Here is an 18137-nt window from a genome sequence, read left to right on the forward strand (position 1 = left end):
CCGGCTGTTCTGCTCCGGTACCGCGGTCATCCTCCCCGGGGCCTGTTCTCGTCTCCCCGGTACCGTGCCCTGCCATCCTCCTCCAGCACCGTGAGCCCGACCTTCCCCAGTACCGTGCTGCCCCACCGGGGCCTGCCTTCCTCAGGGCCTCCTCCTCCTCCGGTACCCTGTGTCCCTCCCCGCTGCTGTGGGGCTCCCCCCGGGGCTGCTCCCACCCCCCTCAGGGCCGTGGGGTGCCCCGGGGCCGGTTCCCCTTGCTGGGTCTCAGCTGTGTTCTCTCCCCGCAGGTGGAGGATGCTCTCTCCTACCTGGACCAGGTGAAGATCCGCTTTGGCAGCGACCCCGCCACCTACAACGGCTTCCTGGAGATCATGAAAGAGTTCAAGAGCCAGAGGTAAAGCCCAGGGCTGCTCAGGGGGCTCCTCTGCCTTTGCTGGGTCCCTCAACCTTCACACCATCTTTCCACCTCTGCAGACACACAGACCACCCTGCTGGCCTCTCCCCCAGCAGTGCAGTTATGGACACAGGAGGTGGTTGGTCTCTATCCTTCCCATCATTTTCCAGTGAATAAATCCACAGGAAAAGCCAAATCTATTTTTACTTCCCACTCTGAAATGCAGATCTGGAGAATAAGTAAAGAAGCTGGAGTGCAGAGGCTCTCAGTGACCTGTCAGCCCCAGAGGTGGTGGCTGTCTTGCCCGTTCTGGCCTCATCTCTCCTCTCTTTGGGTAACACTCCCAGTATGAGGCTGCAGTGGATGGTGGTCATTCCCTCTGCTTGAGCTAATTTCTAAATCTGAGGTTCCCAAACTTGCCTGTTAAAAAATTGCATCTCTAAGAAGCCAGGTGCTTTCACATACCTCTGTGATTTGCTAAGCTTACCTTGTATTTCTGATTCGGTCACAAGTAATAAATTCTTCTCAATTTTAGCATTGACACACCTGGAGTAATCCGACGTGTTTCACAGCTTTTCCATGAGCATCCCGACCTCATTGTAGGATTCAATGCTTTCCTCCCTCTGGGCTACAGGATAGAAATTCCAAAGAATGGGAAATTAAGTATACAGTCACCTTTGAATAGTCAGGTAGGTTATAGAGCTCATATTCTCTAAATGAATTCTGTTACATGGCTGGCTATACACATCTCTTGCACACTTTAGGCTACGTAGATCTATGTGGATTGCATGTTGCTAAAGTTTTTACATGGTTTTCAAAGTCTGTGATATATAAATATAATATAAATTTAAATATTTATTCTCAAACCAGTTGTTAGTTTAGGTTTAGCATACACAAAAATGATATCCCTGCGTGAAGTGCCACTTCATCTCCAAATACTTCAGTCAGATTTGAAAACTGAAATTGTCATTGGCTTGACATATTTATACAGATTCTCAGTACGTAGTGTGTGTAGTGACACATTTCAAAAGGAGAATCAATATTTCCAGCCTCCCACTTAGAAACTGGGAAACGTGTTTAGGCAGTAGGCAAAAAATCCACGTCAGGTATTGCAATTGCAAACACCCTGCAGTGAAAGACACCTGCTGTAATACAGACCGAGACCTTATTGGCCTCTGCTGCTTGTTGTTGTTGTTGTTGTGTGGTTGTGGAGGCTGAGACAGAGCTATTACCCGAATTCTGCTGATAAACTTGTGGTTTAACTCTTAATTAGTAGCAGTAAGTATCTTTTAGATCTCAGTTCTCTTAGATCTCTCGGTTGTTTAGAAATTTAGCACCTCTAAGAGCCTTTTGGTTTAATATGTTTCTTAAAACTGACAGTTCCTCTGAAATAGAAGAGTGGTAACAAACTGCAGTGTGTGTTTTTGGTACGGCCTCTCAAGTGTCATGGATAATGCAGTGACAGTCAGAAGCAGTAATGACTCAGTTCCTAACCCAGATACAACTTAGGGGATTTTTTAACTGGTGGTGTTAATAAACTAGATAGGTAAATATATTGATTAATGAATATTGGTTTCTTCTTCATGTGATAAATCTTTTTTACCTAAACAGCTTGAAAATCCTGATGCTGAATGGCTGTTGAACTTGCACCTCTGTTTCAGTAAAGTCACTGTCTTGTGTGTCTCATGCCACTAGGTGCCCTCAGAGCCTGTCCCCAGCGCTCTCCCTGGCAGCGGGCTGTTGTTGCATTACTCCCAGGAGAATTCGCACAATCACAGTGACTGTTCCGAGGAATTTAGGCAACAGCTTCCATACAAAGAAGATAAATCCCAAATTCCTTTGGAGTCTGATTCTGTAGAGTTCAATAATGCTATCAGTTACGTGAATAAGATCAAAACGCGTTTCCTTGACCATCCAGAAATTTACAGATCCTTTCTAGAAATTCTTCATACTTACCAGGTAAAAAATATTCTATATTAGAAATGGTGGGTTTGCACTGTAGCTGTTTGAGGAGTTATCATAGAATCATAGAATGGTTTGGATTGGAAGGGACCTTAAAGCTCATTCAGTTCCAACCCCCCTGCCAGCAGCAGGGACACCTTCCACTAGACCAGGTTGCTCAAAGCCTCACCCAACCTGGCCTTCAACACTTCCAGGGAGGAGCAGCCACAATTTCTTTGGGCAACCATTTGAGTTGTTGTCAAATGAAATGTCTGCCTATTGAACAGGCTGATGCAGTTCCCAAGCACTAGCCTTTGTCCAGTGATCACCTCATAGATATTCAGATGAAATGACAAAAGTGTGAAAATCATAGAACTTTCCAGGGTCTCGGGTGTAAAGGGGTTGTACCTAGATCTGTCTTGACTAACCTTTGGTTGATACCTTGATGTTCTGTGTGAAAGGCTGCACTGTGAGAACCTTGGGCTATCTGATAGTTATTTCAAGTCTGTGTAGTGTAGGGTTTTTGGCTGTTACGGAGTTAATGAGTTTTCTTGCAGGGTGAGGTATGTTTTTGACTCTATTTAACATCTGTTTGTATCTTTTCAGAAAGAACAGCTGAACACGAAAGGCCGACCTTTTCGAGGCATGTCAGAGGAAGAAGTGTTTACTGAAGTAGCAAATCTTTTTAGGGGCCAGGAAGATCTGCTTTCTGAGTTTGGACAGTTCCTCCCTGAGGCTAAAAGGTCTTTGGTACGTGTATGCTTAGAACAAGGCAGAATATTGAATACTTTGTTTGTATATAGAATACATAAAGAAATCTTAGGAATGCAAAACATTATGGAAAAGCATACACCCAAGAGATGAACTTTGCTCCTCTTCATTGTTTGGAATTTTGCAGAACAGGTGATGTAACTACATGTTCTGCATCCTGTTTGGTTATATAGGATTCTTTATTTGTGCCAGTCAAGAAGGGAACATTGAACTCATTATTTATTTACTTCAGTTCACAGGAAATGGACCATGTGAAGTGAACAGCGTCCAGAAAACTGAGCATGAGAAGAACCTGGAACACGGCAAAAAGCGATCCAGACCACTGCTGTTGCGTCCTGTTTCTGGCCCAGCAAAGGTATCTTTTAGCAAATAAAAAACTTAGAATGACCTGATATTACTGATTGTGTTTAGCTGATTGCTTAGATAAAAGTTGTAATGAGAAGTGTGTTTGAGGTATGCAGGTGTTAGGTATGAGAAACAAAATTTCAAAGTTATTTTAAAAATTTGATAGCATTTGAATCATAACATTTTAAGTATAACTGCTTGTTCTTTTCACAGAAGAAAATGAAACTGCGAGGTACCAAAGATCTGTCAGTAGCAACAGTGGGAAAATATGGAACACTGCAAGAGTTTTCCTTCTTTGACAAGGTCAGTGTTTGGCCTGTTCTCACATTCAGCCATTTATGTGGTTATTAATTGGTTGGTTTTCTGTACAACCCGTGTGTCAGCACTTAGCAGTTGCCAGACTTTTCAAGTGGTAGAGGGAGACAGACCAAGAAAAGAGAAAATAGGTGGGTTTGAAAGGTGAATAGAAACTGATAATTAACCTTTTCCTGAAAGCTTGTCTCTTACAGACATGTTTTTCTCTGTTTCTCAGTGATGTTTCCTCATGGTACCATCTGTAGTTACGAGATTATTGTTTGAAACTGGTAACTTTTGTGCATATTTTCTTTTTATATTGCAGTATAGACAGAGGTTTGTCACTCTGCTCATGGTTCAGCCTACTTAGAATATGAACTAAATAAAAGTGGTGTTCAAGTGATTTGATAATTTCTTTCCAAACTGTGCTTTAGGTTCGTAGGGTGCTAAAGAGTCAGGAAGTCTACGAAAATTTTCTCCGTTGTATTGCTCTCTTCAACCAGGAGTTGGTCTCTGGCTCTGAGTTGCTCCAGCTAGTTACACCATTTTTAGGGTAAGTTACTGACTACCTTCTCTGCTGTGTCACGCTTTTTAGGTCTTACTCTGTTACTTTGTGGTAGACGTTGTGAATGTTGTTACTGAAGTTTTGGATTTAACTTCAGAAATATCTCCTGGGTAGTATGCAAGAAATTGAAGGCTAATCCAAAAAGAGGAGAAATAAAATCTGAATCTTTTAACATATCTACACAGCTCTTCAGGAGCATTTTGGGGAGGATATTTTCCTCTGTCTGTGCATCCAGTTTAAAGCCTCACAAGCAGCAGATGACCTGATGTTATACTAAATCATTGGGGGCAGAGAATCTCAGGAATTCTGTAGGGTGGTCTCTGTTCACTCTCCTTGTTCTAATCTCTCGAAATATAATACAGGTATAAACACAGAATCTCAGAACAGAGCTGTGAAAAGGATAAATAGTTCTAGCTCTGATGTGAGCCTTTCATGCTGTTTGGCTTCCAACAGAAGAGGGAAACTCACATGGCAAGGATCAGGGACTCCTCAGTCAGTTAAGGGGAGTAGTTGTGAAGGGAAATTCTTTTCCTGCCTTAAGTAAAAAAAAAACCAAACAAACCTAAGGTAATTCAGAGAGAATTATAAGAGGTAAAACATTGGTGAAATATTTCTCACTGCTAAGTTTGTTTAGATTTTTCTCCCTCACTTTTATGACACAAATTAGCCACTCTAAAACTGTCAGAGTGAAATAACAAAATACACTTACTTGTGTTTTTGAAGGAAATTCCCAGAACTCTTTGCACAGTTCAAGTCCTTTCTTGGTGTGAAAGAGCTTTCATTTGCTTCTCCACTGAGCGACCGATCTGGGGATGGAATGAGTCGGGAAATTGATTATGCTTCCTGCAAACGCATAGGATCAAGTTACCGAGCTCTCCCAAAAACCTACCAGCAGCCAAAGTGCAGTGGAAGAACAGCCATTTGCAAGGAGGTACTTTGGGATCGACCTGTTCAATCCCTGAACACACTTGAAGTGGGGTAGTTAGTGCTACAGCTTCTGCATGTGGGTTCCCCTCTTTGATGCTGATTAGCCAGCTTTAATCTCACATCAGTTATTCATCCAATTTATTGAAATAAAAGAATCCACATGTATTTTACTAATTTTATCTAAACCCATTCAAATCACATTTTTCACTTTAATGTCTTTTGGGTCTGTGTGCATACACAAATTAATTCCTATAGACATAAAAGAATATTAAATGTTAAATTCATTTTCTAGCAGTGGGCCAAGATGGCCTTTAGAAACAGTTTTTCTCCTGGAGGAGCACTGTAAGCCAACGTTTCAGGCACTGTTCTCACCAAGAACAGACACTCACAGCATAGGTGCTCCCACCTCTCATTGTTGTTGGCTGCTCTGTCTCCTTTACTTACAGTTGCTGATTACTGCAGAGTGATCTCTGTGGTTTGTGAGATGATAGTGAAGGTGCTTCTGAGCTTTCTGAGCAGGGCCCTGGCACAGTTCCACACAGACCTCTAATTTTCTGTGGAGCAGTCATGACAGTGACTTGTGAACTAGGTCTGAAACTTCCAATAGAAACTCAGGGAAGAACTGTCCAAAAATAAAGAAGTATCAGAGAACAGCTCTGAGCTCGTAATGCTCTCTGCAATCTCATGTCTTTGCACTGTTGCAGGTGCTAAATGATACCTGGGTTTCATTTCCATCCTGGTCTGAAGACTCCACTTTTGTCAGCTCCAAGAAGACTCCTTATGAGGAGCAGTTGCACCGCTGTGAAGATGAACGGTTTGAGGTACCTCTGCTGCTGAGCTTCCTTTCTGCCTCTGCCTCCTCGGAAGGCAAAACTTCTCAACTGAATTAATTGGTGGCAAATTACTGAAAGTTCTATTCTTGTTCATTGGTTTGAGCTAGAGTTTGGTATTTTCTACTTGCTTGGAATATCATAGTTCTTTCTAGGCATGAGTCCAGTTCTAAAAAGCACGTTACCTTTGGGAGAACTGGTGGAGGTGTATTTTCCAGTAAGGAAACCTTGCTGGTGTTTTTTAGCTCCACCCAGTGGGGCTGCAATGCATGCCACAGACCTGACGCGCTGGTCTCCATTTTCCTGCTATGCCTGCTGTTCTTACATTGTCTTTTGTGAACTCTTTTCAACAGTTGGATGTTGTCTTGGAGACCAATTTAGCCACAATACGTGTGCTGGAGAGTGTGCAGAAAAAATTGTCACGGCTGACTCAAGAGGATCAGGAGAAATTTCGACTGGATGATTGCTTGGGAGGAACATCAGAGGTGATCCAGCGCAGGGCCATCTATCGCATCTATGGTGATAAAGCACCAGAGATCATTGAAAGTCTTAAGAAAAACCCAGTTACTGCAGTTCCTGTTGTTCTTAAGAGGTAATTCCCATTCTCCTGTGTGCATCTGGGATCTTTAAGAAACTGATACAGAATCTTTAAAGCGTTATTAAGCAACTCTTTTCTATAGATGTTGTTTCAAAGGATAACTCATCCTCAGTGGTGCTGCTTTATTTATTTATGTATTGCTTCCAGGACTACTGAAAAGTTTTTGATGCATCACAGTTGGCTACGTTAAAAATGCTTTGTCTGTATTTCTGTGGTTGGTTTGTTTTGGGTTTTTTTTTGAACTGAAGTAGATTATACATTTATGCAGATTGAAAGCAAAAGAGGAGGAATGGCGGGAGGCCCAGCAGGGCTTCAACAAAATCTGGCGGGAGCAGTATGAGAAAGCCTACTTGAAGTCCCTTGATCACCAGGCTGTCAACTTCAAACAAAATGACACCAAAGCTTTGCGCTCCAAGAGTTTGCTGAATGAAATTGAGAGTGTCTACGATGAGGTGCGTGTGCTGGTAAAGAATCCATCCCGTTATGTCCTTCATTTATAGTATTATCTAGATGTTTATGTAGCACCTGGGACCTTGCTGAAGGGGTAGTGCTCTGAAGAGTTCTCGGTCAGAAATAACTGTCCCAAGCAGAGCGTTAACACTGGCTTATCTCTTCTGGCAGGAATGGCTCTTGAGCATGGATTGGAAGGATCTTTATCTATTTGTCTCTTGATTACAGCATCAGGAGCAGCATTCAGAGGGGAGAAGTTCATCCACAAACGAGCCTCATCTTATCTTCATCTATGAAGATAAGCAGATTTTGGAAGATGCAGCATCTCTTATCAGCTATTATGTAAAAAGGCAGCCTACTATCCAAAAGGAGGATCAAGCAACCATCCGGCAGATAGTGCATCACTTCATACCTGAGCTGTTTTTCTCTCAGCCCCCTGAGCACAGTATTTCTGAAGAATCAACGGATGAGGACAGAGAAAACCATCAGGGGCAGAACCTGGATACTCCTGAGCTACGGAAAAAACACATACCTGGGCCTCCAAGCAGTCCTTTGGAGGCAAAAGCAACCTTCTGTGATGTTACAGCTGCTGAGCCCCACAACACTCTGGATGATGTTTACAGTCTGTTCTTTGTCAATAATAATTGGTATTTCTTCCTCCGCCTTCACCAGACTCTGTGCTCAAGGCTTCTAAAGATTTATCGTCAAGCTCAGAAGCAGCTTCTAGAATATCGAACTGAAAAAGAGAGAGAGAAACTCCTTTGTGAGGGAAGAAAAGAAAAAACCAATGATCCAGCCATGGAACTAAGACTGAAGCAACCAAGTAAGAATCATCTGGGATATAGTCCATTCTTAATGCTCTGGTTGTTGCTAGTGCTCGATTGTATATCTGAGTAATTGAGACCAAAAGGCAAGTTTGTAAAGAGTGTTGAGGTGCAAACCTCCACTATATTTGTGATTTGTGGAATCAGCTAATCTAACAGGACAGCTAGTTTGTAATTTATATTCTGAGGTTGCTCAGTGTAGTTCATACAGAGGTTCATGCAGAGTTCATGCAAGCCCACTGTTGTCAGATGTCCTCAGGTGCCTTACTGTATTAATCTGTTACTTTAAATTAACTATTTTGTAGTGGAGCCATTTAAATTTTAAGTACACAAGGCAGTTGTACTCTGCCTCTTACCTGCATGAAGTGACTGTGCTTTTCCCCTCCCCAGGTGAGGTGGAACTGGAGGAGTACTACCCCGCCTTCCTGGATATGGTGAGGAGCCTGCTGGATGGGAATATTGACCCAACGCAGTACGAGGACACTCTGAGGGAGATGTTCACTATCCATGCCTATATTGGCTTTACTATGGACAAACTGGTGCAGAATATCGTCCGCCAGGTAACTAATTTGATGGTTGTGCTGTGTGTTTGGAGGGGCCACACATCTCCCTTCTGTAGACAGAGAGGTTTCTCACAGTACCCTGTCACTAAACTTAAAGCAAATTCATTGAAAGGTTAGATATGTAGGGGAAACACTGCACCAGAAGTTCACTGAGAGAGTTCAGCTTCAGTACAGGGGCCACCTGAGGGGATTTACTCTTCCTGGCCTTTTCCAACATCTTTTAAGTTCCAGTCTTTTCAAAATTCTCCTATTCCCAAAATACATCTAAGGAAAAAAACAAACCAGGTTCGGTCCTTTTTATTCAAATCTATCTCCTAACTGTGGTTTAGTTACAGTTAAGGCACATCAGCCTCTCACTCTTCTCTGTTCCTTTTATTGCAAAGTAATAAAGAGAGTGAAATGTGTGAAGTCTCTGGAGTTAAAGCTTTGGTATTTCATGTGAGGTGTGATGCTGTGCTGAGTTTTGTGCTCCTTTCATAACACACCAAGTTAACTCTTGGCCCAGGCTTGCTGACTGAATTCCTCCTTTTTTTAATGGAAGCTTCACCATCTAGTGAGCGACGACATCTGCTTGAAGGTTGTTGAGCTCTACTTGAATGAAAGGAAGCGAGGTGCTGCTGGAGGTAACTTATCCTCTAGGTGTGTCCGGGCAGCAAAGGAGACCAGCTATCAGTGGAAGGCTGAACGTTGCATGGCAGATGAGAACTGTTTCAAGGTAAGAACTTGCTGCCAGGTAACTTCATAAAGTGACTGTGACACTTGACCTGGGAGAAATGCATTTGGAAGCTCTAAGGCCACAATGGTGAGGGAGAGCAATATGAGGAGAAGGTACCAAAACCAGTAAAGTGGTGTACTGGCTCACTGAAAGGCCCTGCTGCTTACTCCTCTCCTAGCTCATTTTTGTTGTCCAAATGACTTGTTTTGAATTTACAGTATTTTATTGTGAACCCCTGTGGCCAATACCTCGTGCCTTTACTACAGGTAATGTTTCTTCAACGAAAAGGGCAGGTGATCATGACCATTGAGCTTCTGGATACGGAAGAAACCCAGACAGAAGATCCTGTGGAGGTCCAGGTAATATCACAGTGACCATGGAGTCTGCTGTACTACAGACAAAGCAGATGTCTAAGAGTGCTTTCCTGCCTGCTTGTTCCAAAATGTGAGACTTTGCCGGGAGTTTACCTGGGAGGTGGGAAGATTGCATGTGGGGCTGTGGATACTGACAGAAATGGGTGTGTTAGCAAAAGAGATTCAACATAAATCAGCTTCATAAATCAGCTTGCAACATAAATCAGCTTCAGCAGCTTGGTAATAAACTAGTTCTTTGCAGTGATGTTTGTCTGAATGAGAGCAAAATATGACTTGAAATTGGTCTCTCTTGTGTAGCACCTGGCTAACTACATGGAGCAGTATGTTGGGGTAGAAGGAGCTCCAAACAACCAGAATGATGGCTTCTTACTGAAACCGGTCTTTCTGCAAAGGTGAGCGCGGTCCCTCTCCTGAGTCACCTGCAGCAGCTGGTAGTGCTGCCTCTCTGCCTGTGTGGCAGTGATTTTAGGGGATGTGTCATAAAAGCAGCTCTAGGGAGATACACTCCTTGTTGAGGTCCAAAGGGGCTGCTGCAGTTCAGTGCACTGCATAAGAATGCTGAAGAAAAAATTTCTGACTACTGCATTGAGGTTTGTTCATGAAACTGTGTTTAGAAAGGAGTGGGACTGTCTAAGCTGTCCCTTCTGGGAGGAATTTGAGGTGTAATTTGTTCCCATTTCACTAAATATTTGTCAGAGTGTATGGAGGAAGATCCTGGAGGAAGTCTGAAGACTAAATGTGGAAATACAGATCTCATACTTGTGCTGACAGCTTTGCTAGCTTAAGAGAAGGGATGACTGAGTGTGACACATGCTTTGTAATCCTCATTTTGTTCTAGAAACCTAAAAAAGTTTCGCAAGTGGCAGTGTAAGCAAGTGAGAGCTCTGCGTAGCGAAGTGAAGAGCTCCTGGAAGAGGCTGATCGGGGTGGAAAGTGCCTGCAACGTGGACTGCCGGTTCAAGCTCAACACCCACAAAATGATGTTCATCATGAACTCGGAGGATTACATGTACCGGCGGGGAGCTCTCTGCCGAGCCAAGCAGGTGCATCTCCTGTTTCTCTCTCTGCAGCTCAGGCAGTAGCAGAGGTTCAGGATGTGAGCCAAAAGTCAGGTACCAATAAGAAGTCTTGTGGCTGAATTCCTGCAAACTACACCCAGAAGTTACTACTCTGTGTTGGATGAAACATGGAGGAGAGCTGGTAAATGCTCTGTGCTTTGGTTTAGTTTAGCAGCCTTTTTTTTACCATGCAAATTTTAAGGGGGAATGGCAAACATTAAGAAATAAGAGCTCTTGAGATGCAGGTTTGCAGTTTCCTGATATCCTATTTATGTTGTGTTGTAAAGAGACATACAAAGAGGTGAGGGGTTTTGGCTTCTCTCCCAGAAACCTCTTGGTGATCTTTTACTGTCCTGCTTTCAGGTACAGCCAGTGGTGCTGCTAAAGCACCACCAGCAGTTTGAAGAGTGGCACAATAGGTGGCTAGAAGAGAACGTGTCCATGGAGGCAGTTGATGTAGTTCAAGACTGGCTAATGGGAGATGAAGATGAGGAGATGGTGCCCTGTAAAACAACTTGTGAGACAGTGAACGTCCATGGGGTCCCAGTGAACAGATACAGGGTTCAGTACAGTCGCCGTCCAGCTTCACCGTGAGCAGAGACTTGTTCCTGGGTCCAAGACAAGTAGGAGCATTGCTGGTGAAACACATTTACTCTTGAGAATAGTGGTGGGAATGCAATGTATGTATTAATGATATTTATCCAAACAGCATTTTACTTTGGATTCTGATGTATTTTCCATATGGCATAGACTTGTCTCCTTGCAGTGTAATCCTCCAGCCATCACGAAGAGACTTTTAAAAGCTTTATGGGCAGAGGGCTCTCGGCATTGTCACACACTTTTTAGGAGCTTCCCAGCTTTGGGCCACTGCTGACCAGGCAATACTGGAAGGCTGAGTGAGGGCATCAAGCTCTGGGCAAACTACCACTAGTGGCTTTGTTGGAGAGATGGAGCTGGGCTGGTGTTTGAGCAGATGCTGGCAGCTGCTTCCACTTTGAAGGGTTTTATGTTCCCTATCTTTCTGAATTTATGCCGTCTCAGAGCCTGCAGAACTCTTCAGTGTAACCTCTGAGTGCCAGCGGGGCTGAGAGCGCCTGGCACAGGTTTCTAGCCCCGCTACGGGCTGCTTCATTATCTCTGTGTACTAATAAGGCAATGAATGAAGTATTTGTTACTGGTGCTCTGGTGAGAAAAATGCCAAAACTGAGAGAAGGGTGAAGGGCGTACTAAATGCTCTGACTCTCACTCATCAACTAAGTATTTTGGAGCATGAACTAAGGGGAAGAAACTCTCTGAGCTGCTGTGCGAGGCAAGAGCGCGTTTTGCAGCACGAGGCAGCCCCGGCCCATCAGCTGCACCTCTGCGGACGCACCGGATCCCACCTTGTTGCTTTGTGAACTTACAACCTGCTGCAGACTTTGCCTTCTCGGATCTGGAGCCGCTCGGAGCGTGTGCCTGGGGAGGAATATCCATGGCGAGGTCTGGCCGATTGTTTTGTTTTGTTTTTCCTTTTGTATTTTGCATGTTGATTGGCAGCCTCTGAAGAACTGCGTTCTCCAACGCTTGGCTTTCCTTGGGCATGCCCGGACTCCGTGGTTCTGCTGGGTTGTACCACTGAAAGAACAGCAGTAGATGGAGCTCTTGCAGCACAGAGTTTGCACCGGGTCTGAGGTTTGTCCCAGATACTTTGCTGTTTCTGCTGGGTCAGCACAGAGGCTGTATCTGCAGCGACACATGGAACTCTGTAATGGACAGTGTTAGATCCAGCCATAACCATAACCATCGTAGACAAGCTTTTCCACTGAACCATCTGTACTTCTATCTAAGCTTTTTTTGAAATGAAACCTAACAAAAAAACCTACCCCTGAACCATGCAGAACACTACGTCGTGTCTGACTTAATCTATTGAAAAATCAAGAAAATTTAATTGTGTCTGTCCTGCAACCCCACTGTGACTTCGCTCTTGTTTTTCAGGGGCCAAGGGCAAGCACGCTGTCTGTGGAGTGTGTTACAACCATAATGTCTTGAGGCAGGTCCAGCCTCCTTTCAGCTCTTCTTCCAACTTTTTCCTGGCTTTTGGGGGAATAACTGCCCCCACCCCCAATATTTTTTGTGGCTTTGATTTTTAGGTTATAATTTCTGCCAGACCGAAGTAGCAGCCTGTAGGTTTTGTCCTGGGTTATTTCCACTGTACAACATTTGGTTTTGCAATTGCCTCACTTGCCAGTAGAAAAAAATTGGCCTTTGGGGTACGTTTAATAGAAAACTGTACTGACTCTTTGTCTTTTTTGCAAAATAATCTGTAGGAGGGAAGGAGGGAGGCCAGTCTCTGGCATTTGTGGCCACTTGCACAACCACTGCCAGCAGAGAACTTTTCATCAAGAACTCATGTTCTCGTTGTTTGGGTCTCTGTTAAATTTTGGTTACTGAAATAATGTGAAGGTTCTTCCCCTGCTCTTGTTGCAGTAAGTGATAAGGACACTGACCACGTAGTTATGTTGAGGCTGAGTGGAGGAGACAGGGGACAAGCCCAGTGCAAAGCACATCATCCCCCTTTTGCTTCCAGACAGCTTGACAGAATACACCTCAGTCCTGTCCACCTCTCTGCTGTCACCCAGTGGAGATGACAACTGTGCCAAATTTTATGGTTTTATGATTCAGAAAAATGTTTACTAGAAAATAGGTTGCAACTTGTGGCTTAAAAGGCATTTGATTCCAAGTGTACCAAGGTGTAGGAGGGTAATGCACCCCTGCACCATCCTGTTCCATCTCCCCATTTTTAAGTGTACTTCAGGAATTTTTAAGCATCCTTATTTTATAAACCTTAATTTATAATCTGAACAGATTAAGTAAGACTTTTTCCCTTTACAGTGCTATTGTCTCCAAAATGATAGTAGCAAATGATGTGAATGGAATAAGCAGGCAGTGCAGGTTTGAGAGTGGCTTGCTAATGTCTGAGAATTTAAGCTCGACCGCTGTGTATCTGCTAGTGCAACCTTGATTCAAGAGTTTGTTCTTCCATTTTTTTGAAGGATCTTTGCTTTTGGGCTTGTAATTGCTTTGCCAGCTCTTTGAATGTAGTTTTTTTTATATTTATTTGCACATTCAAGTAAAATAAAATATTGATTTTAAAAGTCCGCAGCTGTCACTGGTTTAAATTAGTTTTAAATTAATTTAAACTTTCTGACAATCCCCAGAATTTATTTTCTTGTACCTGAAATTGAATTTTAAATGGTAGAAAAATGCAATTGAAGTGTTGGATGAATTTCTCTTCAAGCAGTTTTGCAAGGCAGGCTCCAGGATGTACTGATTTAATGGGTGCAGACTCATTTCCAGTGGGCCAGAGATCTTTAACCCACCTACTAACAAGAAGTCAGTGCACAGTAAGCAGGTGTAAGCTATAGTAAAAGGGGAGTAAGTTTCCTGCAAGTGATGTGCAAGAGGAGATCCCACGCAGGACGATGATACCGGTGTCTCTGAACTCCGTGTGTGCTGCCAACACCTCTCTGGGAGCAAAGGGCCACGGCTGGACGCGAGCACGGGAGTCCATGGGGTGGCACAGTTGCTCCACACAGAGAGAGGTTTGAAAAGAAAATCTTGTGTAGTGTCAGCAAAACTCTTTTTTTTTTTTCCAGATTGGTTTATTTCTAACAGCATCTTTGCCATGAGAGGTGTGGTACAAAAAAAATATGGTCCAGGCCTGGCCCCTGAGTACTTGCACGCTAAATACAACAGCCATTTAAGAAAAGTGACTGATTCCAGTGCTGAAATCTATAAGCACATCTGCTACAGGTTAAGACAATACAACTGCAACCATGAAAATAACCCTCCACCCGCCTTTCCCTCAACCTCCCCAAATTCCTGGGTAATAACATGTTGAACTGTGTTCCCTGTGAGCTCTGCACAACAAATTGAATGTGGAGATTTTGCAAATTAAGCTGTAGTGATGTGACCCAGATCTGATAGGAGTTTCCTTTACATCATTCTCAACACTTCCGTTGCCATAACAAAAGGCAACTCTGCTTTCTGCGCAGCATAGTCCTTGCTCACAGGGAAACAAACTGTTGTTCTCCTAATAACAAGCCTCTGATGCATAAATTGCATGGAATAATTTGATTAAAATGATGGTAGTGGCGTCTCAGAGGACGCAGTCCACTTTATACAAGTCTTCTCGCAGAGATCTTGGACTTGTCACAAAGAGGACATTCCCTTTGCTGGAGGGGAGGGACAGGCAGATCTGACATCACTCACGAGCAGTTGGAGATCTCAGCGAGTGGACAGCTTTGGCAACCACAAAGACAGCCAGCTTAAAAAATCTGTCATGTTTGCAGGATGGAATAAGAATTAATAGTTTTCTAAATTAAATTAAGAATTGTTTAAAGGGAGTACCTGAATTCAGTATTTAATATTTCAGAAGGTTTGGGGTTTTTTTTTTACCTGTTTCCATATCACAGTGATGCACAGAGAGAAAGATGGGGCTGTGAACCAGCGAGAAGTATGTGTGCAAACATGAGTTTTTCTTCATGCTTTAGCCATTCCTCTGGATTAGAACTAAGTAACAAAACCTTAATGAAGCTAGAGGTACGTTCTACCTTCCACTCATCGAAATTAAAGACTAAATTTAAAGTCTAGCAATTCTAAACTATACCCGTGCTACAGGATGAATCTAAAAAATAATCTGAGACCCAGTGCTGAAAAGGGATGACGTCTGTATCAGGCAGGGTAGCTCCTACCCCAGTGTCATTACCTTGCTGAGCAAGGACCAAAGAAGCTATTCCAGAACATCTAGTGAGTTGTAGTGATGGTAATAAACTTAAAATATTCCTGAAAACTGGCTTCATGTGGACTTCCTACACTCTGAAGTGAAAACTGCAAGCAAGCAGAAGAGAAGTTCTGAAAAAACCCAAGAAGTATTACACCAGTGTCAGCCTTACAAACCATGAGAAGAATGTGAGCACAAAAGGGAAAGATTGGGTGGGATCCCAGTGAAACAAGCAGGAGAGAGGCAGGGAGATTCCCTGGAGCTGTGGAGAGTCTCAGGGTGAGGTTAAGAGACCTGACGAAGCGAGAGGAAGGGGAGCTGGTGTGATGGCACAGTCCGGAAGAGTCCTCAAGGCACGAAGTCATCTTGTACGTGCCAGCGCCTGCAAAGACAAATCTGGGGTGGGGGGATCCTGGTCCAAAGGACCATCGTTTCAATAGTCAGTGGAAGTTTCTGTGCCTCGTGGTTCTGAGAAGGCTTGGGTGCTTGAATGCTGGGAAAGGCAGGGCCAGCACTGCATTCATGGAAAATGTGAGGCTGTGCTGACACTGGTGGAAATGCTTCGTGCTACTGGTGTTAAGGCAGAGCTGCTGCCTCCGTGGTCAGCTGCCTCTGCACTGCAAATGCCAGCTCAGCCTGGGGCAGGTAGTAACTGCACCAAGATGTTGGTCTTCACACCTGCTGACTTGCAGCTGAAGAGCCCTCTGAAGCTGCTGGAACAGAGCAGAAATAGCAAGCCCCATTATTTGCCAACTAAAGTTTGCTCTTTAGCCTTAAAGATGTATGGGACAGGCCAGGTGGTGTTTGTACCCTCCCTCTGAGCTTTAAAATCCCCAGCCTGTTTTCCAGCATTACATCTTTTGGATTCAGAGCCATGGAATAAAAGAGTGCCTTCTCCCAGGAGATGATCTATTGCACAATTAATTACTTTAGAACCAAATTGTTACCCCCACAGAGCAGGGATCACACGACTTAAAGAGATGTTAACAAGCCATGACAAACCTCTGGCATGAGAATTTTCAAGCAAGCTGTTCTGCATCTAAAGCACTCATAAAGATCACACAGCATCTGAAAAATGAAGGATACAGCAATGAGTAACCTCTCTCTGCTCCACTCCAGAGACCTGGCCGTAGGAAGCAGCGCTGCGATTTACACACTATCTGAACCTGATTATGTCTAATTTTTTGCATACAGAGCATGGAAAGGATCCTGGTTGAGGCATGGAAAATATGTGGCCGCATGAGTCATTCTGTAATGGTTCATAAATCCTGAGAGAATCACAAAAGCAAAACATGTAACATTGCATCTTCCCTGTCCCTGCCAGTGGAACTCCACCTCTCGGCACAAGGATGTGGGAATATGGTGAAAGCAAAGGAAATAGGATCATTTTCTCCTTGGAATAGAAGAATCTCATCAAACAGCAGCCAGGCCTAGATTTGCAACCTTCACAGAAGAGACCATTCATAAGCTGAGGAGAAAGAAATGAACTAACTCCTCAGGTTGCCAAACCAAATTTACAGTTCCTACTGCCCGGACTCCAGCTTCTGTCTTTACTCCTTTGCAGAGCCAGGCAAAGGACTGGAGAGCAGAAGCCTGAAAACCAGCAACCTCTCAAGCTATGACCTCCCACCCCACTGGCCTACCCACTCGATGAGCAATGGGAGGTGGTCACGCTGGGGCACTTACACAGGTGATGGGAGAGGATTTGGTGCAAGATTACCCAGCAATGCTGTGCGAGGCAGAGCATGGAAGGGACTTACACCCTCAAGGAGTTAGAGAAGGGGGAACCAAGCAGCAAAGGTTCAGGTAACACCTCCAAGTCCCTCGGACAACATTAGGTGAGTTGTCTTGTCCACACAACCTACAGGTACATGGCAGCAGCATCTCACTGCTCCAGGCTGTTGGCTAACACAGCACTATCAACCCTCTTGGGGGTTTGCTGGGTGGAGATTGCACATCTCTAGAAAAACACAGCTCTTCTTGGGCAAGAATGACTTGAAATTCACCATTATCTGCCCAACAGCAGAGTCTTCCTGTGCACCCGGGTCAGGCCCCTTTCCTGCTGGATGGAGCTGCTCTCCTGGTTCCGGGTAGTTTATCAGCGGAAGCACAGTGGCTGGGAGACCTTCCCACTTATCGTTGGTATGTTCTGGCTCTCCAGGCTGGGGCTGGTGCTGATTCTTTCACATGCAAATAGCTCTGACCTCCAGGACTTTTAATCAACCTCTGCAGTGAGATCAAGAAGGGGCAGGAGCTTCTCTCCTGTTTAGCCAGGGAGCAAGAGCAGAAATAAAGAAACAAGAGAACTCTGAAAGGCCCAGCCTGATCCCAGGGCTGCAAAGCAGACACTAAAAACCCATAACTGCCACAATATGAGGCTGCAAGAGCCCTGTGTAAGCCCTGAGAGCTGGGGAGGTTCCTCTGGATCTGCAGCTCTCCTGCACTTCATTTATGATTCTGTGAGGGGATGATATCTTCTCAATTTGCACCATCAGAAAGCATTTAGAATCAGGAGATGGGGAAAGACCTTGAATCCCACACAGAACCACTTGGGTCTCTCTTGAGTGGAAGGATGCTTGACATAGGAGGTCAGAAGTTCAGTTTACACTCTAAACCAAATTCAGACTACATCAAATCTGACCACATTTGTTATTTCCAGGAATATTTTGGAGGAGGAAGGAGGCCCAAATGAGTCACTCGAGCCATCATCTAGCTCTGACGATGAA

General features: G+C 44.1%; 1 protein-coding gene across 1 annotated transcript; it reads left to right on the forward strand.

Annotated features, from left to right (window-relative positions):
• The first annotated feature begins 243 nt into the window (after positions 1 to 243).
• SIN3B (SIN3 transcription regulator family member B) lies at positions 244 to 11389 on the forward strand. Its single transcript, XM_010172289.2, has 18 exons — positions 244 to 394; positions 930 to 1083; positions 2090 to 2353; positions 2942 to 3085; positions 3339 to 3461; positions 3665 to 3754; positions 4180 to 4298; positions 5034 to 5241; positions 5942 to 6058; positions 6421 to 6659; positions 6934 to 7117; positions 7344 to 7938; positions 8330 to 8499; positions 9044 to 9217; positions 9484 to 9576; positions 9889 to 9983; positions 10430 to 10634; positions 11013 to 11389. Exons 1-18 carry the CDS (start codon positions 372 to 374, stop codon positions 11241 to 11243), a joined length of 3228 nt encoding a protein of 1075 aa, XP_010170591.2. The 5' UTR covers positions 244 to 371; the 3' UTR covers positions 11244 to 11389.
• The last annotated feature ends 6748 nt before the right edge of the window (positions 11390 to 18137 follow it).

The sequence above is a fragment of the Antrostomus carolinensis genome, unplaced genomic scaffold (genome assembly GCF_000700745.2).
Source record: "Antrostomus carolinensis isolate BGI_N321 unplaced genomic scaffold, ASM70074v2 scaffold31167, whole genome shotgun sequence".
Taxonomy (NCBI): Eukaryota; Metazoa; Chordata; class Aves; order Caprimulgiformes; family Caprimulgidae; genus Antrostomus; species Antrostomus carolinensis.